This window comes from Chamaea fasciata, unplaced genomic scaffold, assembly GCF_029207755.1.
Source record: "Chamaea fasciata isolate MVZ Bird 193981 ecotype frontalis unplaced genomic scaffold, bChaFas1.0.hap1 SCAF_7, whole genome shotgun sequence".
Taxonomy (NCBI): Eukaryota; Metazoa; Chordata; class Aves; order Passeriformes; family Sylviidae; genus Chamaea; species Chamaea fasciata.
The window spans coordinates 19,265,785-19,293,329 of record NW_027094092.1 but is presented as its reverse complement, the minus strand read 5'-3'; the positions used below and the strand labels follow the sequence as shown (position 1 = coordinate 19,293,329).

The 27,545-nt window shown below is 46.2% G+C and overlaps 1 protein-coding gene across 1 annotated transcript; it reads right to left on the bottom strand.

Moving 5' to 3' along the window:
* Nucleotides 1–13,512: 13,512 nt before the first annotated feature.
* Nucleotides 13,513–15,923, bottom strand: FJX1 (four-jointed box kinase 1). Its single transcript, XM_066186877.1, has one exon. The coding sequence runs from the start codon at nucleotides 15,785–15,787 to the stop codon at nucleotides 14,501–14,503; it is 1,287 nt and encodes a 428-aa protein (XP_066042974.1). The 5' UTR covers nucleotides 15,788–15,923; the 3' UTR covers nucleotides 13,513–14,500.
* Nucleotides 15,924–27,545: the final 11,622 nt, after the last annotated feature.

Genomic DNA, 27,545 nt, shown 5'->3' with positions numbered 1-27,545 from the left:
CCTTCCTGCCCTGTGAGGGAAGAGCTCAGGACAGGAAATGTGCTGTGCCTCCAGAAGGGGACGTGAGTGCAGGTGACTGCAAATGATGATTCTAAAGTGCTTGAAGTGATTCGTGGAGATGGAGGCAGCCCTGAGCTGTCTCCAGTACAAAGAACAATGGCTGTGCTTTCCTGGGAGTGCGCCTTGGATTTGAATCCAGAGCTGCAGTGGTGCAAACCTTATGCTTGTAAGCTTTTATCAGCTTGGTTTCATACAAAACTACATTTCCAGTCAAAATGCCAGCCAGACTCCAATTTCAGCAGTGTCCCTGGACATAGGTGTCCTATGGAGAGATGGCTGTGGGACATTTGGGGATGTGAGCATTGTCCTCTGTTCCTCTCTATTTTGTAATGTAATGGACTACTGCATCTCCTTGGCATGGTCCTTAGGGGCTTTAGAAATTAGGCTTGTCAAGAAAGAAGTCGAAGGCCCTAGAGAGCTGTCTGATGAAGAACAAACGAGTTTTTATATGCTCTAAACCCTCCCACCCAATTTCTCTGCTGCTGCCAGGCAGTCCACCCCTTTCAGCACACATTAGCAGACATCACAAGCCTATTGGAAAAAGTGCTGGAAATGAAAAATGAAATGTACTCTATTTAGTCTTCAATTAAGGAAGAAGAGTTTACTCCATCTCTCTAGGGCAACAAAAAACTGGAGCAGAGTGTTAGGTTCATTGAACATTAATGATCTTTTTCTATTATGCTAAATTATTGTTTCCTTAGCCAGTGATCAAATACAATAGCTTTATTAAAGCCCTTTTCAGTCAGAAAAAAGAAAGTGCCTTTCTGCAGCAGCGGCTCTTATGAATGACAAAGGAGCAAGGGCCCTACAACGAGGTGATTGTTGGAAACAAGGGAAACAATGGCCCCTGCTGCTCCTGCAGATGCCCTCACCTTCCTCTGCCCCAATAACAGAGACACTGAGCTGCCTGAATGAGAAGCTAATTTCAGTTTGGTGCTCACCTCCAGCCTCCCCTACTCTGAACCAGGCACTGCTGAGCAGGGCTCTGGTGGTGCTCTACCCACGAGTACTCAGAGCAGCATTGCCCAGCAATAAAAAATATAAACCCTTCTGAAAAGGCATTTAACACATGACCCAGGCTGGATGAAAGCGTGTGCTTACGGCAATGAAGAACAAGTGCAGGCTGTAATAATGCAATCTTGTGGAGAAAAAATTAATCTGAAGTAAAATGAGTCAATTTTGGTGTAAGTCTGTGGAAGCAACACTACACTCTTTAGACAAAATTAAATACAACAATTTTAGAGGAGTTCTGTGGAGGCCACAGTCCAACGTAATTACAATGGAAAATTGATGTTCTGTTAAGTATGCTGCTCCTGAAAGGAAAGGATATGAAGCCATGGCAAAAACAACAGATATAAAAAATAAGGCCGAAATTAAGTTAGAGAAACATCATAAACCATTTTTGAAACGTATTTATTTACACCATAACCCAACTGTGTCCCTCTCTGGCATGGTAACACTCTTGTGAGATGATTGCCTCTTACAGGGGCTCAACATTACCCCTGTATACTGTAAATAAAATCCAGGTGCTTGCTCTCATCTGCTGCAAGAGAAAAACACAGCAGCAGAGGTATTGTCTCCAGAAGTCCCTGAGCCAAGAGTGGCAGTGTGTTCCACTTTCCCTACCTGCTTGCCCTAGCTGGATGGGCAGCTTGACCCTGATGGGTTATTCAGCAGTGGAGCATCCTTCAGCAGCACTCGCAGATATTCACCTTCACAGGCTCTCCCATGACATTTAAAACACCATTGCTACACCATCACAACAAATGCATGCACAACAAATTTCCATCTGGGATACAGCTCAGATCTGAGTGGGTTTGTGGGGGGAATGGGAACAAACCATGTTCCTGGCATGGTGGAAACGCGTGGAGGAGGGGAGGGAGTGCGGGCAGAGGAACGCTGCTGAGCATACGGGGAACAAGTCCAGCAGCTTCCCCAGGGGGCATATGAGTTGCTTTTTTTCACCAGGATACTTTTGAGCTATGGGAACTTCAATTTTAAAGTTGTTTCTTCCTGCCACAGTCTGTCTCTGTCTGGGAATCCATGCCATAGTGGCCTCTGATGTTAAATATTCCGCTTGAAATCTACCTGGTAAAGAGGAGGATCAATAGGCTCTCAGTTTTGCATCCATGGCAACACATACTTTACATACCATTTTATCCCGAACAAAGGAAAATTAAAGACTTGGGGTTTTAGGGAAAGAGGGGAGGGAAGGGAACAGGCTTTGCCTCCAGGTGCAAACCTGTCATATTGAATCCTGAATGCAGTGAACTTAAGAAGAGTGTTGATAGAGCAAAACCTGAGGCTCTGTGAGGAGAATATGAATGCCAGATTTATTTCAGCAGACAGTACTCACAGTCTAATGCAAACTAATAAAGTCATCAGCAGCTCTTAACAGACAAACACTCAAACAAGTTAGTCTCAAAAAGTAGTTATAGGGAAAAAACGCCCAATACCTCACTCAAAAAAACCTACCGAAAAACCCCCAAACCCCAAAAAACCCCCAACCCCATAAAGAAACAAACAATCAAATCACAACAAAACAATAACAACAACATAAAAACCTACCAAGCATTATCAAATATTTATATTTTGGACTAATAATATTCTAAACATGATTCTGATCTGACTTCTACTGGTAGAAAGCTAGAAAATCAGCTTTGAAGCTGCAGTGGTTTAAAACAAAAAAGGTCCTTCCTGTATTCCTGAACCCTGGAAATTTTTGCTAATACTGGGTGACATTTGTGATAAAATTGTATTTGATATCTGATGATCTACAGAAGCATCACCTATGTTTAGTGATTTAAATTAATTCCCTTGTCTTAATAAAGGTTTTGGGGTTTTTTTTCAAACCCAGTTATTCTGAAGTTGGGAACAGTGATTAAATTAGGTAATCAACAACAGAAAAGGGCCTGATTTTCTTCTGTTTTCTCCCTAGGGTTTTATTTACAAAAATAGAGTATGAGTAAAATGCATAAAACTATACATTTCTTGTAAGGTTTAATTTTACAGTCATTATGATCCACACAAAGTGCAAATTCCTACACCAACAGCAAGGCAGTGGAAAAATCATTTCCTAGTTGAATGTCTATCTTCATCCACATGAAAAAAGGGCACTGAAATACCAAACCTGTTCAAGTCATTACCATGCTCCCTGTAAGTGAACATGCCTGTGCTAATATATAGTGTTGCATTGACTCATCTCATCACAAATTTTCAAATTTCAGCTCTAAAGCTCTGCTCTTCCAGGAACAGTTTGGAATCAGGTGTGCTGTGGGGCTGCATGTGCCCCTGCTAAGGCAAAGGAAACCCATTTCATGGTTAGGCCGGTGGCAGGTAGGAGTGGACACCTCCTGCTACAAGAAGCCCAGAGACAACCCCAGAGGCATGACAGCATCACACTGGACTAACCGCTGCGCAAGCTCCCACCTGCAAGCCTGGCATTCCTGGCTCAACAGTATGTAGAGTGGAAAAGCTTGACCTGAATGGCTTCACCTGCACAGAGTTTCTTCCCGGTCTCCTGTTAATAGTGTATCCAAAGATGCTCTATCTGATTGCTAGCAAAGGCAGGCACAACGAGCGCAGTCTTCTCAGAAAATGCGTGCAGTTAATACAGCACTGCTGGGTAAAACCTCATAGATTCTATAGCATAGTTTAAAGTTGTGTATTTAGCCATCTTTCTAGGGTAAGGATTCCAGAAGACAACAGATGTAGGTATGTGAGACATTGATGCCACATTCGTGCTCATTAAGAACAGAAAGATCTGGTCTAAATATGGGGGGGAAATAATTCATCTGGATACTGAGAAGTACTTGAAGTTGGATCATTCCATTGAATTTACATCACTGCCCTCCAAGGCATGTGTAACACAAAGACTCTGGGAGAAATATGAGACAAAGATGTCACAGTTTTCTTTTACTTGCAATTATGCAAGGAAGAAGCTTGTATCTATAATCCCTCATCTTTACCCTGAAGCCTGTCTGGCATTCTTGAGAAACAAGGAGAGCTCTTCAATGTGGCAGTGCTGCTCCATCAAGGGCAGAGGTGCAGGGGAAGCCAAGCAGCAGGAGTGAGCTTTCTGCTGGCTCCTGGCAGCAGCACAGGCAGCCTGAGCCGCCAGCTGCCAGCTCTGGGGAAGTGGGTCCCCAGAGGGGCCACGAACAAGGGCCCCTCCTGCCCGTGGCAGATGGTGAAGGCTCCTGCCAGCCAGCAGCATTGAGAGCTCCACTGAAGTGAGAGAGTGCTGCTGCCTGCACAGCATGGCTGGTAGGAAAAACCCTGTGTCCAAGTCTTGGCCACATGGGTGCAAGGTTTGCCTTTGCTCACTTCCACTTTCAGTGCTGGAGCTCACCCATCACTGACCATGTTTTCCTGTTAAGTTGGGTGCTCTGGCTCTGTCAGTGCCATGCAGCATCCTCTCATGGTTTCTTCATACCTGTTTTTCTCTCTGTAACACGAGAGCAGTAAGACACATGCCACAAGAGCACTGTGATGCCTAACTCATCTTCATAAAATGCTTTGAATCCATAATGAAATGCTCTGCAAAAGTTCAAAGCACATCATCAGTATTACCACCAAATGTATTGTCTCTGAATGGTCCATGTCATTATCATTAAGCATGAATATTACTCTTTATTATGCATCCATGCTATATCTTAGATTCTTGGCAGTTGTTCAGAGACGTTGGAAATGCTTTTCTTGTATATGCCCTTTCCCAACAATTTCAGGAAGATGTATGCACATCTGAAATGTTAGAAGTCAAAATTCTGTAATTTCTAATGCACAAAAGACTCTATCTGGCACACCTATATTTTTCAGCTATTATGCAAACGGAGAACTGAAATATTAACAAGCTTTGTGAGTAATTCATACAAGGTACAATAATTTTTGAAGTTTTTCAGTGAGTATACTTTTCTTTATGAGAAAGAATTCTCTTGATGACTCTGAACATACTGATAGTTGCTGGAATTGAAAGAAATGGATGGGTATCATTAAAATGACAGCAGATTGAAAAATTGCAATGAGGAAAACACTTATTTGCATTTCAACATAAAAGAGCACGTCGTGTTTCTTACCGCCCTAGTTGGTGTTTCTGGGGCACCATGTGTGTGGGTAGGTCCTCCTAATGCAGAGTAGCAAAGAGGAGGGAGCAGGACCCTGGGGCAGACAGACTTGTATAACATGTACCAGCATGCGTGAACATCAGAGATGTCTGGGAACTTGAAGCAAAGTGTGGACAGCAGCAAAAATTACCTGGATGCTAAAGAAAAGGAGTTGAGCACTTTGAACAAAGTGAGGAGTCAATACACTCCAGTTCTCTTTCCAGATAATATGGATTTAAGCATTTTCAATGCCATCAGAATGGATGAGTTCGCTGGAGCCTGCTCCTCCCTGATGGTTGGACTCTGCTGAGCTGCTTGCAGATGCAGTCATCCCACCTCTCTGTTTTGGCAGTGCCCCTATTCCAGCCTTTCCACTGGCAAGGACCTCAAACTTCAGCTGGGTTGCTCACAGCTGCAGCCTTGACTTGCAGGATATTTCCCTTCTTCCTGATGGATCCTTCTACTTTTGCTTCCCACCTCTGAGGTCAAACTATGTCTCAAGAGCACCCTTAGCTGCTGAAGTGCTGAAAATGATCCTGGCAGGGAAAAGCATCATGTCTGTAGCAAGAAGATAACTTGCATTAGCAAATTTACAGAAACAACAGGTTTTTTGCCACTTGGTACCTGCTAGAGATTGTGTGTCAGGTTCCTCTCTTGTGTAGGAAGAGAGCTGTGCCTGTTCCAGTTCCTGGCCCCCAGCACAGCTGCTGATGTGGCCAGTCAGAGCACAGAGCAGAGGGTGCTGTGGCAGACAGGGTGACTGCTCCTGGAGGAGCCCAGCTCCACCCTCTGCGCCAGCTGCCACTCTGCTGACACAGGATTACAATGGGGTTAGCACAGACCTTGCAGCTTCATGGGCCAACTGTTCTGATCCTGCCGGAATTTGTTTTGGCTTGCTCTGTGACTCAAACTTCTATTTTCAGCTGAAGAGGGAGAAGGTGAAAGAGGAGGAAGGGAGATGGTTGTTTGGGGCTGATCCTAAGGGTTTTCTTCTCCCAGTGCAATACAGAACCTCTCTAACACCTGAATTCACAGGGGTCACAATTAACATCAATTTCTGACACTGCATATGCAACAGTGATCTACATACTAATCTAAACTGTCCATACACTCACAAAGCACCAGTACATCACCCATGAAGCAACCAAGCCTTAGATCCATAGTTCAGTAAGTAGCCTACCTGTACTATGCCTCTTTGATCAGAGACAACCTTCCTGATGTCGCCAAAAGCACTGCTAAGACAGATGGGATTGCCATGCTGTTTAATCGGAAACAGATGTTGTCACATGAAGCAGTTGTCTCCTCTGCCTTCAGCATAGAGGAGATAAACCTGACAGTCTGAAAGAGGAAAAAAATTGTAGCCTGTTTGTTAAAAGATTTACAAGGAAAAAATCCTATATATTCTCTTTTATAAAATACATGATTAATTTTAATTATTTGTATAGGTATAGTTTCATTTCAAGGAATATCGATTGTAGTTACTGCACTGCCCTGATTGTGTAGGAGAGGTTTAGGAAACGAAACTGCCTGAAGACTCACTATTGACAAAAACTGCCTCATTTATGTACCTTGACTGGGAGGAGCAACATATAAGTAAAATAGCTATCTGGACTATTTACTGATAAGTGAATGACATTTCTAATTTAGTTTTAATCACCTGAAGCACTAATAGAAACCTAAGGAGGGGTAATTATTTATTTTTCTTATTAAAGAAAAATGTCTCCTTCCCTGGAGATGTTCACAAAGTGTCTGGATACAATCCTGAGTAACATGCTCTAGGGGACTCTGCTTGAGCAGGTAGATGACCTCCAGTGGTCCCTTCCTACCTTATTAATTCTGTGATACTGTGATTAAAAAAACCCAGAAGGCAACCCAGGAGCATCTGTTTAACTGCATCAGCTCCAACCATTCATCTTCATTGTTTCTATGAGCTAGAAGATGATGGCTTCATTTCTGGCACAACTTGAAATATTTCTTGCTAGACGACGTCTCAAAACCTCATGTCATCCTGACTCTCACAGCCAGCACTGGTTAGCTGGGATTCCAGCAGTCTGCTGGATTAGTCAGTAAAGAAAGGAGCAAGAGGCTCCACTGTCAGTTCCCCTTGTAGGGATATGTAAAAGCATATCTTAAACAACACTAACTTTAGATATTTCTAAAAGTTTATCTTAAATAATACTCATGACCAGGTTTTGCATTGAAACTAAAGGGAAATGCACATTCTTACGCCTGCAGGGCTGTAAATCAGAAAATACTTTAGTATATTACTTGCATTTAACAAATCACAAACAGAGGGTTTAATTTTGATCTCTGGTGGCCATCAAGCTAGGAATAACTCTGCTGGGCAGTTGCCTTGCAGGGTAGCTGGTGTGAAAGGAATAATACCATTAATATCCTTCAGATCCTTGCATAGAGGTTCAGCCATAATCTGTGCCACCTTACTTTGAACTGCACTGAAAAAAAAAAAGTAGCTCTTTTTCTGATGAGCAAATCCTGTATGTTTTCAAAAAAAACCAAACAAACAAAGGAAGCAATTAGCTCCCCTTAGCTTGAATATAGTAAAGGACATTGAAAACTTTAGGGGTGATAAAAGTGACCCAGCTAAACTAAAGCAAATTAACTCACTGCAATCACTCAAACAAATAAATTCTGGGAGCAGATTTCTAGCTTGCCAACAAGAAATCATGTATGGCTAAAAAATATTCAAAAGCAGCTTGAAACCATAGTTTATTAATGCCCTTTACCTCACAGCAGGACACAAAAAGGAAACTGGCAAAACAGGGACATTAAAAAATTATTACTTTTCTGACTGAAACATACATTATGCAGAAATACACCTCCCTTTTTTTGTGCTGAGGTTGGAAATACTGATAAAAAATGTGTTTCTTCCTTACCTCATTACTGGGGGGCATTACTGCATTGCTATCTCTTGAGGTAAATGCCAATCTGGCTTCATTGCAATGCATTTTTTAAAATCCCACTGTGAGGGGAGAAGGTTTTTGGCAGAACAGGGAGTTTTTTAGGGAGGGGTAGGTGGTGGGAGGCAGGACATGATGGACATCAACACTTAAAACAGTTCCTTTTTGCCTTCTGGGAAATACTACTGGGAACAAAGCTCTTCAGCTACATTTTAGTCAAAACAGGAAAATCAACTCAGACCATACAGATCAACAGTAATTTTAACTCCTGCACATACTTTTGGGGAACATAAGGAGCAGCCAGTGGCAGCAGCAAAGACACCATCCCAGCCTCACTCCTCACACAAAACCACACTGACCCCAAACCTTTTAATCCTCACCATCACACAGCTGCAGGTGTAAGATCTGAGGACGCCCCAAGGTTGACAGCATCCTCTAGTACAAATAGCTTGGGAAAACCTTAACTGTTACATACTTGGATATTAAGTTATAAATGGATTCTATGGCATCAAAAGAGTTTTAGTGAACTGCTCAAAACTCAGAATGGGGAAAGTACTTCATGAGTTTTGGAAAATAATACTGAATTGGTTAAATAAAATGCTGAAAGCAATAAAAATCATTGAGCATGCATAATGTTACACAGGTTGAAATCCATCAGGTAACAAAACATTTAATGGGAGATTTTGAAAATGAGTCTATTCTTTCAAGATCACTAGTTGCCAGTGGTCTACACAGGGAAAAGGCAGGTCCTCTGTACCAGGAATGCCAAAAATCTCCTTGTTTATCTCCTTGTTCTGTCCACAGACTGCCTCAAAAAGGCCCATTTCAGAGGCTGTAGCAAGAAACCTGTCACAGAAGGGAAGGTGGAGAAAGGGGCTGTGCAGGGAACACTATCACCGCAGCCATCCAATTTCATCAAAGGATGTTTGCTGCTTGTTCCCAGCATTTGGATGCAATTTGCCTACTTTAAACTGGCTCAACGGGTTGGTTTTTTTGTTTTTGTTTTTGTTTTTGTTTTTTTGTGTGTGTGTGTGTTTTTTTTTTTTTTAATGCTTTTGACTACTTCTTATAAAACACAGTCTGCTGGATTGACACCAAAGACTGGCTTGACAGTGTGTCACTTTAAAAAGCCCAGTGACAGAGGCTGGACAAGCATGGTGACATCCTGGCAGTACAATTTAGATCTCCCCCTGTGTATATTGTCCCTGTAACCAGCTTGCATTCTGTTTGTATTCCACCTGAAATCCCCTTACCTGTGTATCCCTCCTTGGGATAGGAACTGGAAGGGTCTGGGTCTTCAGGATGTCTGCTCAATTTTCCCTGCATCAGCAACCACTGCATTTTGCAGTCAGTCTTCCCTCGTGTTTGTTTTCTTGCAGAAATGGAGCAAGTGCCACACACACAAACCCCTCAACCCAAACCCCACAGGAAATGGCTGAATAGCAGAATCACACAAAACCAGACAATCCATTTGCAACATCAGACCCTCTTTGTTGTTCTATTATTGCTGTTCATCCTCCAATAATCCAGCCAGAGCTCTTTTCCTTGAGTACAGCACTTGTTTGCTTTCAGATGGAATCAGTCTCCTTCATCTGCACAGCTCCTTTCACACCTGCACACAGCAGCAGTCCCGAACCATGCAGGCTTGTGTGTATCCTTCTTTCCCATAAACTCGTTCAGCACTGGAGCAGGCAATGGAAGCCACAGTCCAAAAGGGTGTCAAAGACATCACAGGTATAACACCTTGTTCCTGCCCCATTCCCAAAGTAGACTCAGATTAAACAGTCCCTGAGTGTGGGACTGATAATGTTTGTTAAAACACCAGTTGATTCACAATAAAATACATGAGTCACCCCATTGGAAAGTAACTTCTCAGATGAGCATGCATTGCTCCAGAAGGGAGAGCTGTATTAGCACTCTAGCCAGGAAGGTAAAAGGTTTTCTAGGTCACTGAGAGTAGCAGGAGCTCTGTGGGTGCTCAGCAGGCACTGCTTACTGTGCAGCCCAGCCCCTTCTCCCGGGAGCTTTGCCACATTTAACCCAGGGAGCATAGCTCTGAAGGAGTGATTAAATTTCATGCTGTGGTTGCAAAGTAGGAATAACATGCAAAATGGGATTAAGTTTTAATATAATCTCATATCTCACAGCCCTGGACCACCTAGTAATGTCAGTGAGATAATTCTAAGTTTATTAACATTAAAAAAGGCCTCAAACTTCAAAGGAAAAGCAAAAAAAAAAAAAAATATGCTGGTGATGTCAAGAACATGCTGTATGACCAGTGAGTCAAAGTGTTACTAACTGTATTTTCACTGTCTTCCACTGGCCCCAAGTTATCTCCCCAATCTTTGAATGGGCTGACACAGCCTCAGCAGGGCAGCGAAGCGTGGCACCAGAGGTCAACACAGCTCCATCCCCAGGGCAGCTGCTTTGTGTGAAAGGGAACTCTGCACCTGGGAAGAGCTTCCCAAGCTGTGAAGGAAATTCTCAAAGAGAAATCCACACTGAAAGTAAATCCATACTGGAAATTACTTCAGATGCAAGCAAACCGACGTGAAGGAGATTTGTGCTGCAAATATTCTTGCTTTTTTCACCAAGCAGGAACCCCGCTGAATTCACAGGCTTTGCTGTTTGGTGCATCCTTGGGGTGCACTAGCCACTGCAAGCACAATTTTGATATCCTTTAGTTCTCAGAAACTGTGAACTTGGTCCTCCCTTCATTCACTGTGCAAGTGTTTGGAGATACTGTCCCAGTGACTATGAACTCAAGCTGGGAGTAGCAGCAACCACCTAACTCTACAAGCTTCCTCAGATTCCAATACAAGAATCAGGAGCGTCATTCTGAATTTAACTGGGGAAACATACAGAAATACAGAACTGAATGCAGTGCACTTAAATACATCCTCTCTAGATACTTTTCCCTGTTTTGTTTTGGGGTTTTTTTTGCTGTTGGTTTTGTTTTGGGGTTTTTGGTTTGGTTTTGTTTTTTTCCACTGAAGCCTGTGTTATCAATTAAGCACCTAGGCCTCCTACCTACTTTAGTTAAGCACCTCCTGTCTCACATTTGGGACAGACCCAGACCACATCTGGCTGTGACCCCCACCCAGCCTCTTCAGATCTGTGCAGGAGGCTACATGTGACCAAGGCACTAGTGCAGCCCACCTTGTCAGCACATACTTTATGGAAAGCCTGTGAAAAGCAGTGGGAAGTGCATCCTTAAGTGCTCTGCTTCGTGAGGTCTAAAGCCCTACAGCTCCATTCTGATACAGGTTGTGCAGACAATTCCTTGAGCCTCAGGTAAGGTGCTGCTGAGCTGCTGGCAATGCACAGCCAGAACCTGCCAATCCTACTACTGACAACCTTCTACTCTCAACTTTCAGCTCCTGAACTCCTCCTGTTTTCAGTAGAGCCTTGCCTGGCTGATTACTCTGACTCAAAGGAAACTCTACTGGAAGTAAGCAGAGTTAGATGAGTGCCACTGAAATTAAACCGCATCAAGTTTTACAGTTTCATCCCTTGGTTCTGCAGGAGGATAGTCAAATGTAAGACAGCATATATAGCTAAAATACCATGCATGAAGTGTATGAGACCACTAATTTACAAAGCACTGTTTGCCTTAAAGAAATCACACAGGAAAGAGGAAGTTTGCCTTAATATAATGACAATTCAAAACTTTTACAGAAGATGACCTGCACCAGAAGAATAAAATAGATCCACAAAGTGAAGTATCATCATCCATCTGTGCTAGTTTTGTCCATTTTTTTTGAATGAACACATTTCCCAGGGCACTCCTTCCCTAGCACAGCATCTCTAGTTTCACACCAACCTACAACTACACCATTTTTGAACATGTAACTTATATATAACTTGAGGTAGTTACCAGTTACCAAACAGGAAATCATGTTTCTTTTTGAAAAGGGTAATTATCTAGGCTCTGGCTCTAAAGACATTGCAGATGAGATTTACTTCCCATTTAGCCATCAAAGCCACAGTTGTGCCATAATTATAGAAGTAGTTAAACAGAAATAAAACCTTAGATGCTCGTGGCACAGCAGTTTGCTCTTCACAGTGGTTTAAATGTATGCCAGCAGTTTATTATTTAAATATATTTTCATGAGGTGAATGTGACAGAAACTGCTGCATTCGAGTTACAAAGCAATGCTAAAGAAGAATTAAGAATTACAGTTAAGTTGTGTATTATCATGTAAATGACAAGGGAATGTCACATGGGATTCTGTGCATTGTTCATAGAGATAAATGCAGTGAACTATAAATACAAGTTCAATAGAGAGCCTTGACAGTTCAGTAGCTGAATGGAAGCTAGTCTTGCAGGCTGCTGGGACATTTTGAAATAAATACTCATACACAAAGATGCAATATCTAACATCTAATTAATCAACCATTAATTTTGTTTGTAAAACTTGTCTTGTTAAAAAGCTATCCCCCAAAACCCCCAATGGCCAATGAAAATTGTCTTTACGTGAAGTTTAATCTAAATGATGAATATTAATAGACTAAAGACCTCCTGCAGGTCGGAGTGCACAGCCCTCCCTGAGTTCAAGGAAGGGCTAGTGCTCGACACTGAAAACAGCACCTACTTGCACTACAGCAGCCACTGGGGCATGCTGCTGGCTTCACCAAGAGCTGCCTCTCCAGATGTAGAAGAGATTATGCTACAGGATGTATACTGGCATTTGGGGTTTCAAAAGGATTAGTTTATCCTTTGTCCTTATTCTGGCTGTTATTTCAAGCCATACAATGGCCTCTTCTATGAATACTGGTACATTTTAAAAAGCAAGCAAGAGGTGCCAATATTTTATTTTGTACATCTACTGCTACTACTTTGCCCTAGAACGGAACTTCTGTAAGAAAAGAAACTCCACCAACTATTTCGGCACGATTAAAAAGTTTTCCTGTCCTTCAATTCTGTTTTAATCTCCTCATTGCAAAGATAACCAAAATGGGAAGAACACCACTGAAAGCAACCGCCACCCCTGGACAAACCTCTGGAGCAGGAACAGCTGACATGACCTTTACCAAATTGGTATCCAGTCCCAGCACCCAAAAAGGCTGACACAGCAGCTAGCCCACAGCAGTTCTATCGGTTTGCTGAAACTAACTGCTTCAGTTATCTCGGGTTTAGCCAAGGCAGTCCATTCCAGGCTTTGAAAACCGGATAAATGTCTATTCAGCTGAAGTACTCACACTACTTTAGCCACTCCAAGAGCTTTTCGCCTTTCAGGGACACCTAGGAACGAGAGTAGTGTTTGAGAGCTTAACTCTTCCCCTCCTTGCCTCAGAGGGAATGAGTAAAAGTTTATTCTGCTCAGTATAGCGACAAGCTGTGAAGTGGTGGCCTCCGCCCATTAGGAAAGACTGAGGAGATGCGTGCTTCCCTGCCAAAGCTCAGGCAAACATCCAGGCCACAGAAGGCAAAACATTAATACACTTTACTGAAAGATCAGTTTCTTTAGTATGTTACAGAAAAGTTTACGAACATATATAATGTACATAAAAGGCAGACTTTGTAAAATAAAAAGGTCTTCTATAAAAAAAATATTAAAAAGTCAAAGTAAAGTGCATGAAACAGTTTTTCCCCCGCTTTCACTATTGTGTCAAAGTCTTAAGCACATAGCAATATTTTTTTAAAAATGGGAGATCTTCTTGTGCCACCCATTAGTCAGTTACTTAACTGGTGAGATGAAATTATGATGGTGATTACAAACAAATCCTTAAGAATCAGAACAGTTTAACCCAATGAATCCACAAAAAAAACTAAGAACAAAGGGAATATGGGCTTCCTATACACTTCTCATCAACAAGCTTTAACAATCAGTGGAAAGGTTCACTCTCGTTAAAGAAAATTGGTAGGAAACAAGTTTCATAAATAGGGCAGTTTTGCTTGTTAGGGGCTCCCCTACTGTGCAATCAGTTCTTGGTCTATGAACATCAACATTCATACTTATATATGCCGTTGCAAAAGGAATAATATATTAAAAAAAAAAATCCGCCTGCCTTCGTTGGAAGGAAAAAAAGTTACTCGACCCCAATCCAGACAAAAGACGACTGCTTTCCTATGGGGTCTCTCATGAGGGCGAGTGCACGAAGAGAGTTAAGGAAAGCATTAAAGATGCTGAACCCTCTCATTTTTCCAGCTCTGGGGGCAGAGTCCTGGAGTGGAACTGGGCCATAATTATACCGATTGCGCTCCGCATCTTCAGAGATCTTGACAAAGCGAATTAATCGCTCGTCTCGACAGCCCCGGCAGGCAGGTAGCCCAGTATTTCCCCCGTCCCCGGCAGTCACAGCGACTACGGGGCACCGAGGTGGCAGGCTGGGTCAGCTCCGGCCCGCGGCAGCTGCCGGGGCCAGGCAGCCCCGCTGCCCGGGAGCAGAGGACAGCGCTGCGGCCGCCCCGGGCCCTCACAGCACGGCGGCCTGTGCGCGGCAGTGGGCGATGTGGCGGTGCACGAAGTCGACGCGGGCCTGCAGGAGCTCGGCCTGGCGCTCGGAGAGGAAGCCGAGGCGCGCCCAGAGCGGCTCCCGCGCCCGGTACCGGCGGCGCAGCTCGGCGGCAGCGCTGCGGCGGCGGTGCAGCTCGGCCACCCGGCGGGCCGTGCCCTCGCGGAACACGCACACAGAGCGGAGCAGCGGCTCGTTGTAGGGGTCCCACATGGCGAGGAGGCGGTAGCCGTGCACCAGCCCCGCCTCGTTGTCCATGAAGACGAGCCCGCCGTCGGGGGCGCGGAGCAGGTTGCTGGTGGCGCGGCGCATCACCCGCGGGTCCCACTGCAGGCTGAAGAGGTTGCTGACCAGGCGGTCGAAGTTGGCCGTCAGGTAGTCGAAGAGGATCAGATCGCTCCACTGCACCAGCTCCACCAGCTGCGACGGCGGCAGCCCGACCAGCTCCCCGGCCGACAGCGGCTGCAGCCGCCGGCCGGCGCCCGCCTCGGCGCCCCAGGGCGCGGGAGCCACCACGGCGGTGAGATTGTCCACCCAGCGGGTCAGGCTGACCACGGCGCCCTCGGCCCAGTGCGAGCCGCGCAGCTCCTCGCGCACCGGCTCCCACTGCCGCCCGCGGGCTTCCACCAGGGCGAGGGCCATGGGCGGCAGCCGCTCCTGCATGCCCAGCACCCCGGCCAGGTGATACGAGAGCGCCTCGCCCTGGATCTGCTCCGGGTTGATGCCGTAGCGGACGCAGGCGCGGCTCCCGTCCGACAGCCGCGCCAGCCGGTTGGAGCTGCGCCCGCAGCCGCCCCGCTCCAGCGAGGCCACGCGGGCCGCGCGGGCTGCCGACAGCCACGCCGCCGCCTCCTCCGCCGCGAAGCCCGGCGGCACCTGCTCCTCCAGCTCACGGCTCCAGAAGATGCCCCGCTCCACCGGAGAGGCTGTGTCGGCCGGCGGCTGCGAGTCGGTCGCAGCGAGCCGCTCCTCGCCGTCCCGCTCCTCCCGGTCCGTCCCCGCCGCCGGCACCGCCAGCAGCGTCCGAAAAGTTTTCTGCCCGCCGCCGCCGGACTCGCCCCGCGCCGCCGGGGAGCGCCCCCAGCCCCATCGCCCCGGGGACTGCCCGGCGGGCGAACGGGGCTCCGGCAGCGCCGCCGCCTCCCGCCGCAGGAGCACCGTCCAGAGCCCCGGCAGGGCGCCCAGCAGCAGCAGCCCCAGCACGGGCAGGGGGCCCGGCGCGGCCCGCCTCGCCCGCTTCATCCTCATGCCGCTTCACGCCGCTACCGCGGGACGCGGCGGCGGTGCAGCCCCGCCGCTCGGCCGCTCAGCGCAGCGCTGGCGCATGGCCGCGGGCCGGATCTGCCGCCCGGGGAGCGGCGGCGGTTGCAGGCGAGTCCCAGCGCCTGCCCCACGCCGTGTGCGCCCAGCTCCGCCGGCGGCCGGGAGACACGGGCACCGCACCACGTGGGGGAGCCGGGGGGGCGCGCCCGGACCGCCCCGTCTCCCGGCGTGGCCCTCCGCTTAAAACGGCGATGGCCCGCGCGGTGGGGCTGGTGGTCCCACACGCGGCGGGGAGCCCCGTCGAGGAGGCGGAAGGGTCGCGGATGGCGTGGGAGCCGCGCCGGCCGCCCGTCCGCTGGGAGGGAGAGCGCTGCGGCGCGGGCGCTCGGCCCGCCGGTCCCCGCTCGCCGCTGCAGGCAGCACAAAGGAGCCTGCACACCGAGGGAGGAAAGCGGAGAGGGGGAAGGGGAAGAGGAAGGCGGTGCGCACGCCAGCGGGGCCGCCCCCCGCGCCGGTGCACGGGCGGCCGCGGAGCCCCGGGCGCGGCCGCGACGCCTCTCGCCCGCGGCCGCACGGCGGGGTCGAGCCGCGGTCAGCGGCAGAGCGGCTCTCCGTCCTCTCCATCACCCCTCAGCCCCAGCCCGGCGCTTAGGGCCGCGAGCCGGCAGGTGGTTGCACAAAGGGATCGCTGCAAAAACGAGCACCGCGCGGTGCACACCTGGACAGACGCCTGTCCGCCCGGCAGCCGAACCGGACCCACCCGCACACCGCTGCGTGATGCCGGGGCTCCCTGCCGGGCAGGGCCGCCAGTGACCGTGAGCGAAGCGCGGTGGTGAGACCCCACGGAGCATCACCTGTTCTCCCCGTTTCGGTGGGGGCCCGCCTGCACGGAGGGCAGCGCCCTTCGCGTCCTTAAACACCGGGATGTGCGGGGTGCTCAAGCACCAGGGGGTCACGGAGTTTGCGGACCAGCTCTTCCTGGCATTTTAACCCTCTCGAGGGGAGTTAACCCACCTCGCGGGATATCCTGCCCGAGGGAACCACAGCCAGTCTTCCTTTTCAAGTTGTGTCCCTGTGAGGTGTTCAGAAGAGTAGCTATTTCTCTATTCCCCATTTCAAATTTTCTGCCTTCCCAAGGCAAAGAAGCTTAGCTCTGCTCTTTCTGTATTTTACTGGGGACCTCTCTTGGGAAGAACACGGCGAGCAAGATTGGACCCCTCTCTGCTGCTATCATTGCCGTGGCTATCCTCCAAAGTAGTTATTGGAGTTGGATCAGCGTAGCAAAACCGCTGCACGCAGAATCTTAAATACTGCAAAAGAAAAAAAAAATCCCCTTTTCGTCTCCTGAACTCTTTCTGCTCTCTTAGGGTATCACAACAGCTCCTAGTTCTTCGGCCCCACCCCAGTCTTCCAGGCTGGATGGGATACAGTTTATTTTCTTTGAAGAAAAGTATTAGGGAATTCTTTATTTTTCAGAATTTTGTTAAAACATTCGAACTCTCCGAATACACCTTATCAACTCACAGTTACACACACGCGTACAGCTTACCCACAGCAAAAATACCCCAAAACAACAACCAAAAAAAAACCCCCAACACCCCCCCCCAAAAAAAAAAAACAAAAAAACCCACCATCACAAACAAACAACGCAAAGAAAAGGAAAAAAAGCAGAAGTTGAATTCGCTTTTTTCGTTGCCTTCTGCCTCAAATTCCCGGGCAGAGCGCGGCGGGCGCCTCCCCGCCGCTCCGTGCGGCCGCCTCCGTGTCGCACCAGCACCTCCTGCCGCTCCCGGCTCCGCGCTGCAGCCGCCGGCGGCACCGGCGGCACGGGTAATGATGATAGTGAGAGATGCTCACCAACCCGGCTCCTCTCAAAGGCAATACGAGCTGTCAAGCATTCCTCTTGCTACACAAGAATTCGGGTCTTGTGCCGTTCCGACCCTGAAGCTTTATTGCCACATGACGCTTTACGCTTTCACCCTTTGAAGCCACACGAGCTGCGCGTTGAACACCAGGCATGTGATTTGGAGCTGGTGATTGCTACACTTCACAGTGGTCGATGAGAACAGTACCATTACTCTGAGCAGGAGTCTTTTATCCAACAGTATTTTTACCAAAGAAATGACACAGAATTGCCTCTGTTCTCTGCCACTTTATAGCTTGAAATAGGTTTAAGAAAACTCCTAGCTTGCTGGAAAATTATTGAAAGAAAAAAAATTCCGTACTTTGATTGGACATTATTTTGCTTTATATGAATTTGTTTCAGGTGAGTTATGCTTCTAGTGAGCATCCAGCTGCCAGTGTCTGCTCTGGGAATTCCACACAGAGAAGAACCATTGCCATGGATAAGGACACTAGATTTCCTGTTATTAAGGTGGACATAACCTCCAAGTTATGCATGACATTAATTTCAATTACAGCTTGCCTGTTGTAAGCTAGGTGATAAATCAACAGGCAATACTGTGACTACACCCTTAAATCAATAGCTGAGAAAACATCACTTCCCCCAAATACTCTGCCTCCCAACTGCACTCTTTGAAACGAATACAAGCCAGAGTTTAGCTGAGCCAGCCCTCTGGCTAATAATCCTGCTTACAAGCTGCAATATTTTTAAAACCAGAGAATTGGTAGAGGGTTAAACGTCAGCCAAGCTGTTCAATTTACAGCATGTTAAGCATTCCTGAAACTGTGATCACTGATATATTTGGGTCAATCAGATGTCTTGTTAGTGCTTTGCAGACATTGCAATGAGCAGCTCAGAGATAAAGGAGAAAGTCTCCAGGCTTCACAGCCCTGTACTGGGGAAGGGAGTCCTGGCCACTGTCCAGGCCCAGAATTCTAGCAAGAAGAAAGACAACAAAATAATTTCTGGCTTCTCCATGTTGTTTCTTATATTAACTTCATTTTAGCTGCCTGGCAAAGCTAGGCTCACAGAATACCTGACTGCTGGTGTTTCACATGGTTTTTAGTCTAGCGAAGGTTTTATTCCCCTCATTCCCCTCCTGGCAGCCTAGTACCCAGCTTCTGTGTGATGAGGGGTAGCTGTTACTGCAGGCAGCAATTCCTCCCAATAAAGGTAGAAGAAACAGGAACTGAACAGAGACTTGAAGATTTCTCCCCTGCAGTGAAAGTTATTTTGCATTCAAGACAAATGCCAAACTCTAATGGGCTTTGATAGGATTAGGATCGTGGTGGAAGCAGATGGAGACTTTTCTGGACACTTGTATGTATTCTGGAGTTGAGTGGCCCTGCCTCTGCTAACAGTCTTTCCTGGACAAGGAAGGCTGGCAAAGCAGGCACAGAGCCAGTCTCCATTGCACCAGAGTCCGAAAGTATTAGCACCTCCAAAGCACCCAGAGGTGTACCAGTGCTCTCCAGGGCATGAGGGAGCCTCCTCCATGGCTGGAGCTTCAGCTGACAGAGGGGATGCATCTGTAGCCTGCTGCAGGGAAGACTGTTCCAGCCCTGAGTAGGCACCCTCTGGCTCAGGCAAGTTCTGGCCTGTGCTAACATTGCATATCTTTGTGTGATACTCTCCCACAGCTCAAGGCTTCAGTACAACGCCTCCGCCTCCACATTTCAGAGGCATTGCATGGAAGTTGTTTCCCAGCACAGACCTTTTTGGACTAGCAAAATTACTCAGTCCCCTCCAGTAATTCCCAGGCTTATGAAATTTTCTCTCCCTTCACAGAGTACTGACAGACACTTTCCATTCAACACTGGTTTTATTGCATACCCAAAGCCACACCTAACACACCTCAGTGCCAAGTTACTGAGCCTGGTGACTGTCACATCAACTGCAGCAGGGCTGTGAGCTTCTTTCCTGGAGACTGCAGGGGATGAGCCTGACCTATTGCTTCATGGGGATCTCTCTCACGAGCACAACACATGAAGCCCTTCATTTACTCTGAGCTGTGCTTCAGGATCCCAGGGTGGGATGAGAATAGAGTCCTTTTATTCTTCTCCAGCATGTTTTTTCTACATTTCAGCCTCCTAAGACTTTTTATACAGCTTGCTCCCACCTTGAGTACTTCTCCAGCTCTATCTGCACTCTTTCTTCTTTATCAGTCTGGTTACCAAACACCTCTATTTCTATCCAGCATTTCCTCAACTGTCCATGAATAGCTTGTTCCCGCCCCTGTTTAGCACCTTTGGTTCCTGGCAGTGAGTTTGTGCCAGTGAACTCCCAAACCAGTGAGAGCCATTTTTAAAGGGACCACCTGAGTTTGCTGTCAGGAGAGGGGCACTGAGTACATGGTACAATGTGCCTCCACCTGTGGGACTTGGGTCTGCTGTGAAAGCTGCTGCAGACAGGCTGGAGAAAAACAGTACCCCTGCTTCCTTAGTGCTGCACTTTTCTGTCCCTCCATATTTCCTTTCTTTGTGTTTTGAGTCACTAGGTTAGGGTAAATGTGGGTATCAGAGCTTCCATCAGGGCAGTATCAATTCTCCCCACCCCAATGACCTACACTGGCTGATTTGCAGGGCTTCTTTTCTGCTGATGACGCGTACCTCCCCACGCAGCCTCCCTGGTGCCAGCTTACTTGGTGGTGAGAGTACCTTATTCTGCCTTCTGTACTGTCTGAACCCATGGCCTCTTGGGGGAAAGGCAGCTCAGGCTCAGATCCTTTTGCCAGTGTAGCCTGTGTGTTTCAATTCTTTCTGCTGCAAGGAAGTTACTTAGACTAGCAGGCAAGGGGTGAAGAGTTGTGCCTGCAAAGCTACCTACTACAGGTGCAGGGTTACCTTCAAAACACTGCTACTGCCAATTCAGCTTGTTTCTCCTGGGCAAAGGTGGGGAGTTTGGAATAAACTATACAGGCAACAAGTTAGTGTGCAAAAATGTTATCTGCTTGTGTCACTGTAGGTTATTCTCACACTTGGAGTGCTTGGTACAGACCTATCAACAGCATAGCCCGTGTATATGCCTGACTGGCTCTGTCAAGGTGGATTTCTATTTCTCAGCCTAAAAAATGCATCCCTCATGATGAGATATTCTGACAACTGAAGGGCAGGATTTATAGTTGGTTGTGACGGGGGGAGGGCTGAAGAAGTTAAGGTAGTCTGCATTTCATATCAGGGAGGTATACATTAGAAATGTTACCCTGCAAGCATGTTGGCAATTTCTGGAAGTGTTTACCAACTTGTCTCAGCCTGGAACAGAGAAATCTGGACGCTTTTCTGTTGCTTTGACTCTGTAGTTGGTGTAACAGAAAAGCTCTCAGACATATGGGACTAAATAAGGATTTTTTTGTTTTGTTTTGTTTTGCTTTGTTTTATTTTGTTTTGTGTGTTGTTGGGCTTTTTTTTTAAATCTGACATACCATGCAGAAAATGAAGCTAGGCAATTTCTGTGCATAGAATGGAACCTATCTCCCCTGTGCTCTGGGACTCTCTGTTTTTAATATCAAAGCAATAAATGAGTAAGTCCTTGAGCTCTAGTGCCTGGCTCTTGAAAGTGTTCATAAGATATGTCAGGTGCCTGATGATGCAAAATCTTTTAGGGGATTTGTTCTCATCCCCATTAAAAGTGAACAGAAAAGATGGAAAGACATTTGTGTTATGCTCAGACTGACATTCTCAGGGTCTCCATCAAGCAGACTCTGCAGAACTGTCATGAAAGAAATATATTGAAATGATAGGTCAGCAGCATCCTTTATACAAATACAACCCAGTATCTCCAGACAGCTGATGATTGAGCTGGGAGGATTTTTCATATGCGCAACATCAGGCATGATGGCCTTGCTTTTCATGGCCTGGGGGGAAATCCTTGGCTGATCTGAACTGGCAAAGCTGCACAGTGATGAGCTGCTCACTGAAACTTGCAGCATGCACATTAGAACAGTTCTGGGAGGTCATGACTCACCTTCAAATACAGTCCATTGTGGAGGGAAACACTACCCATTTGTGTCTGTAAAAAATATATATTTTAAGATCAGGAGGTAAAGAGGTTCAAGACTTCTTGAAGTGAAACTGCTGAGGTGATTTAGGGAGAGAAAAGGTAATTACCCTATGAGAGGACAAATAACACATTAGGTAGTAGCCTCTGCTTTCAAGTAGAGGCTGAAATCTAAGACCCCATGGCCTACAATATTCATGTCAGTTATATCAATAACTTTTCTTCTGTCCTTCTTCTGGATGCCAAAACATGTGAGTGATGAATATTGTTCAATACAGCTCCATTATACAATACAGTAATTCTAGGAACCTGCCCTGGTGTAGCAGAACTGAACAAGGAGAATTCCAAATTTGATGTCTTTCCAGAAGAGAGAAGGTCAAACTACCCTGATAACAGCCCATAGACCTTCTTTCCTCCTGACCCCTCCTGCAAACCCATGAGATTTTATGTGGAGAAGTATGTGTGGTTTGGAAAGATACTGTCTTTAGATAGTCTCCATCACCTTCTGGTAAGCTGTGCCAGGGGTTATATACCATCACTATTAAAAATATCATCACTTCAATGTGTTCTCCAGGCACTTAGCCCTGTGATGGGCCCAGTTAAAAACTGAAGTGGACCAGACTTGACTAGAAAAAAAAGGCCAAGCTAAAGGTAGAGTTACTATTGTCACAGAAAGGAAGGAAAAAAGGTCATAACATTCAGCTTCTACTGCAAAAATACACCCAGGACACTTCTTAAAATTTTCAGCAAGTCCTGAACTGCAGCTTTTTCACTGCCAGTGAAACTGTTCTAACTAGTCTTAAGGTAAGAACCCCAGCTGTGCCAGTGGAAAGTCAGCTGTTCAGCTGTGTCTAAGCGAAGCAGAGAGAAGGACCAGCTTACATAGCAAGCCGAGTTTCCAGACCCCTAATACCTTCTCTCTGATGTGTTGCCTACAGAGGCGGTTGGGTTCTTTCCAAGGCCAGAGGACCCTCTTTGCCTGCCAAGAATGCTGAAGGGGGAAGACACAGGCAAAAGAAATGTAAGGATTCCCTGGACATTTGCTTTTCTTCCCCCAGCCTCTCCCCTCCCTGAAGGTGTCCTCTGCCCCTGCACACAGCTGTCAGGTGAGGCAGTAAGAAATGTGGAGCACTGTCCCAGTCCCTCTCCTTTGGCCCACGGGCCCTGCCAGAGGAAGTCTTCTTACACTGTGCCTGCATGGTGCAGGGTTCCTCAGCTCTGTTTGCCTCTTTACCCACATCAGGCATTCGAGGGAGCCCGGAGCTCATCTGTAGGCTCATCCCTGGCCTGATACTCAGGCAGTTAGGGCTGTACAACAGCAGGCAGGGTACACATCAACATGTGCAGTGTCCTGGAGGTTACAGGATACAACCTCCAGGGACATATGGGGAGAAACTCTACCTCTAGGGACAGGTACAATTCCATCTCAGGTGAAAGTATGGCCTTTTGCATCAGGCCACACTGAGACTCCCTCTGCTCTCATGAGGGCTCTTCCTTTTCCACATTCTCTAGGGTTTTGTTTTATCCAATTTTAAGTGACTCAGATGATGAGATTTCCACTCCTTCTCACTCTATCCAGCAGATGTCTCTGCTGGAAGCACTGACTGTGGTAACAGTTAGTGGTAACTATTACAACAGGTAACAGAACAACTATTACCTGTTGTAATAGTTGTTCTACACATTCCTGCTGTTGGGATCGAGTTATTGACTAACACTCTCAGACCTCAAACAAGAATAAGGTCTGCCTCTTAGTGCTCTTCCATGGGGCAGGTCAATGAAGTTACAACACAGTTCAGGGGGCATCAAAAGAGACTTCAGAGCCTTGGGACAGATAAGGGAATATGGAGCAGAGGTTATCTTCTCACCTATCTTTCCAGTTGCAGCAGTGACTTTGGAAGAAACAGATGGGCCCAGTTTATGAAATATATGGCTCTGGGGCTGGTGTCACCACCAAAATGTTGAAGTTCTTGACAGGTTGGATGTTATCTAGCTGCATTAACAATGCTCCCTGTCTGAGCTCAGGAGCCCAGGTTCAGTAATTAGCACACTTTCATGATTAGCCTAAATTAAGGCTCAAGTGGACTTAGGGGTTTGTGTCTCTGCAGCTTCAGTGATGGATACACCAGTGCTCATTGCGCAGTTGAGATGTTCCTTGTCAGTGCTCTTATGTTTGACAGGGTGTGAAGCAGAAATTGCAACACACACACATACACACATCTGTGTCATGGAGGTGACCCAGTTTTGAAGGTCTAGTTTCATGATTTTTCTGTTATTAGGGTTGGTGACATTGAGAATTTTCCTTATTTCATCCTCTACATCTTATTGTGACCCATTTAAAATTCTAAGCCTAATTAACATTCAATAAATGTCTTATTGATTACATATTTACTTATCTGGTATTTATGTAAGCATTCTCTCAGGGAAAAAATAAAAGGTCAGAAGCAAGTAATAATTATTGCATGTGATTTAAAAGGAACTCTGAAAGGAGCCTTCTAATTTTAAGGACTCTACTCAGGAACTGAATCTGCACTATATCTAAGTGCCATGAACATTTTTATATTCAATGAACTTTATTAAAAATACCGTGATGCTTTTTTTGAATCAAAATATATTTTAACTAAATGAAATCCAGTTTACCTACAAACAGGAAAGCTTCTCAGATACTGCATAGCTTAACTGGCCCAAAGCAATACTTGATTCCTCAGGTTGCAAAGTTTGTGACTGTCACTAAACAGCACAGCAGGAAGAGTAACGCTGCTGAGTGGCTGGAACTTTGGGCTGTAAAACTGTAAGATAAGGATAATTTATAGTTCTGCTGTAGCTAGGCTGTTTGTCTTGCACGTGCTCTGGCAGGGTAAGCCTCCTCCATCTCGCTGGGGAAAGAGGTTCTGCTCATCCTGCTCCAGAACCCTGAGGCAGGTTCAGGAGTCCTGGCAGCCAATTTATGGGCAGTGTAAGAAACTCCGTGTTGTGCATACCACATGCTGCCCAAAGCACGTCTGTCATCAGGAACAACAAAATGCAAAAGCAGGAGTCTCTCCCTTAGCCTTTCTTCCATCCAATAGTTTGGCAAGACAGCCAATGTAGGTGTTTGTTTCTATGGCTGGCCCTGTGTATTTCCCCTCTGCGACAGCGGGTGAGACATTTATCTAGCCAGTGCCTTGGTTTCTCCACTTGCAGAATGGGATGCTGTGAAGATAAGTTACTTGATAATACCTAAAGAAGTCTTTGAGTTCTCTCTGAGAGCTAACAATTGCTGGTGGACACTCAAGCAAGTCAGTGCAGTAGAATTTTTTTGTTACTCCTATTACACAGTCATTTCACATAAGGAAACTCCAGGGGGTCAGAAGGGAGAAACCATTCCCCTAGACAATTACAATATTCTGGTTTATGTGGCAAAAGACAGAAGGTTTGAGGGGTAAATGAACTTCACTATCTTCCAGCTCAGATACAGTTCTTTCAGTTTTCATCCCTACCCAGTTCCCCATTTTATCCCATTTGAAATTCTCCAGTATGTGGGTGGAGAGGAAGAGCAGAACAGACATAACAGAGAAAAACTTTTTTTCCTCTGGGAAGCTGACCAACATTTTTGTTTTAATTTAGCCCAGTTTCCTTGAAAATGACTTTCTGCCTAGCTGTTGAACTTTCTGTAAACAGTTTAGTGAGAGTCATAAAACAAATCCCTCAAAGAAGAGAAAAATAAACATAGTCATGAGTTACTGAAGTGAACTCTCTTTTTCTCCTGCCCTTTGTTAGGCATCACATAGCTGTTTTTCATCTTAGTCACAAACCAGGGAGATAAGAGAACACAGCACAAACAAACGAATGCATCATACAGAAAGTATGTATATATATATTTATATTTTTTGTATTTTTTATGCTTTGAGATAGATTTGAATACACATCTGACCTTCCTCAGATATGGAGTGGCAGTAGAGATGTGGCTTAATGTAATCTGCCCCACAAGAAGTGGCAAGTTGGTGGTAGGTTGGAGCTGAGCTGGTACTGGGTGTTTCTGGGCTGGACAAGAAATTGCATGGGCTCATGTGGTGTGTCAGCTCCCCTGTTCAGATCACCAGGACCCACCTAGACCCCACCCTGCCTTCCAGTCCTTACCTTAAAATTGTCTTTGAGTTCGACATTGGGATTTTGAAACCGCTGAGGCAGATACAGACATTACAGGTCCCTTCACAAAGATGGTCTATTATTCTGGAACAGAGCTAAGTGTACAGAAATACATTGCATTTCTCTAATTGCCTTTTTACACAGTTTCTCAAGTTAAGCACCAACAAGGGGCAGTTCGGCTTTGTAAAGGTTACATCACCATGAACCTCCTCCACACTCTGTGCTGCTGTGTTATGCCAGTGTATGGACAGGCAACCTGAAGCAATTACCTCAATTTACTTTCTCTCTGCCTGTTAGAACAAAGGACAAGGACAAAGCCTGTATAGAGATCTTGGACCTTCCTTCTGTATATCCTCTCATCAGGAACTGCAGCACTCAGGAGCCCACACAAGGACTTTGAGAACTTCCTGCCTCCTGCTGCCAAAACCAAAGAAAGCACAATATTTACTAGGTTAAATATGCAATGTGAGGATGATGCTCAGGCTCTGATTTAGACTACAGCTGTGACATGCTCAGATGAGCTCATGTTATGAATTCTGCCCAGGAAACAAAATAATATTTAATGTACAACACCCATTTTACTTGCTTTATTATCTTCAAACATCAAAGTTGAATCTGCTCATGGTCAAATGCTCTGAAATGTCAAAAGTTGCTTAGATGCTGACAGTGTATCACCAAGAATCCCTACTTGAATGTGAGTTATTCCATGATTTGTTGTTTTTAGTAGGGTTTGACGGTCTGAATACCAACATAGCAGTAAACAGCTCAGCTATCCCAAAACTTGTCTCTATGAGACTTTTTCCCCACTTTGGATGAGCCAGTCCTGCATCCAAGTCATTTATGAAGATATTGAAGAGCACAGGGCTGAGGATGGAGCCCTGTGGAACTCCACTGGTGACAGATCACCATCTGATGTCACTCCATTCACTGTGACCCTTTGTGCCCATCCTGTGGGCCAATTGCTCTCCCATCACATGATGTGTTTGTCCAGCTGTGTGCTGGACATTTGTGTTTGTGTCTGTCTCTGTCAGTGGGGAAGTCATAACCACACAATCAAAATCAGTCCTCGTGATGACAGCTCTACAAATTGGGATGTCAGATTTGAGATGAAATAGCAAAAGCTTTCTGTGCACATGTGCACGGTGTCCAGAAGCCAAGGGGAGTCAAGTGCCAGCTGAGACATTTCTTGGAGCTCAGAGCCTCTGACATTCTGTATTCTTGGATGCAGCTGACACAGGAGTGTAATTGACAAAAAGATGACATCATCTGGATCTGGATCTTTAAAATAAAACAGCAGAAGATGAAATCAGTCTTTGCTCCAGAAAAGTTGGTATGAGTTCCCTTCAGGCAGCCTTAGTAGAACAGTTGTGCTATTAAATTTCCAAAATATTTCTGTTGGTTGGAAATTCAAACATTGAATTTAGCTTATGTATTAACTTGGCTGGTGAGGGGGCAATTAGCTGGGCAATTAGGCTGGCTGGAAAGGAGGTAGGAACAAAAAAATCATTTTTAGCCTGTCATGTACAGAAGGAAGCTCAGGGAAGAGAAGATGAATCCACAGCTGCCCCCTGCCCCTACCAGGGGTAAGCCAGCAGCCCTGTGCTAATAAAAAGCTTGAGCTGAGGATTTCCAGTGTGCAGTTTCCGTATGTGGTTGTACATCTCTAATCTTTGTGAGAATCTGCCTGTATGGATCTTTATTTAGGATCCTCTTTAGGAT

What these genes read in the sequence shown, in the direction of transcription:
- FJX1 (XM_066186877.1), bottom strand. Translation starts at nt 15,787, where the DNA reads ATGAGGATGAAGCGGGCGAGGCGGGCCGCGCCGGGCCCCCTGCCCGTG.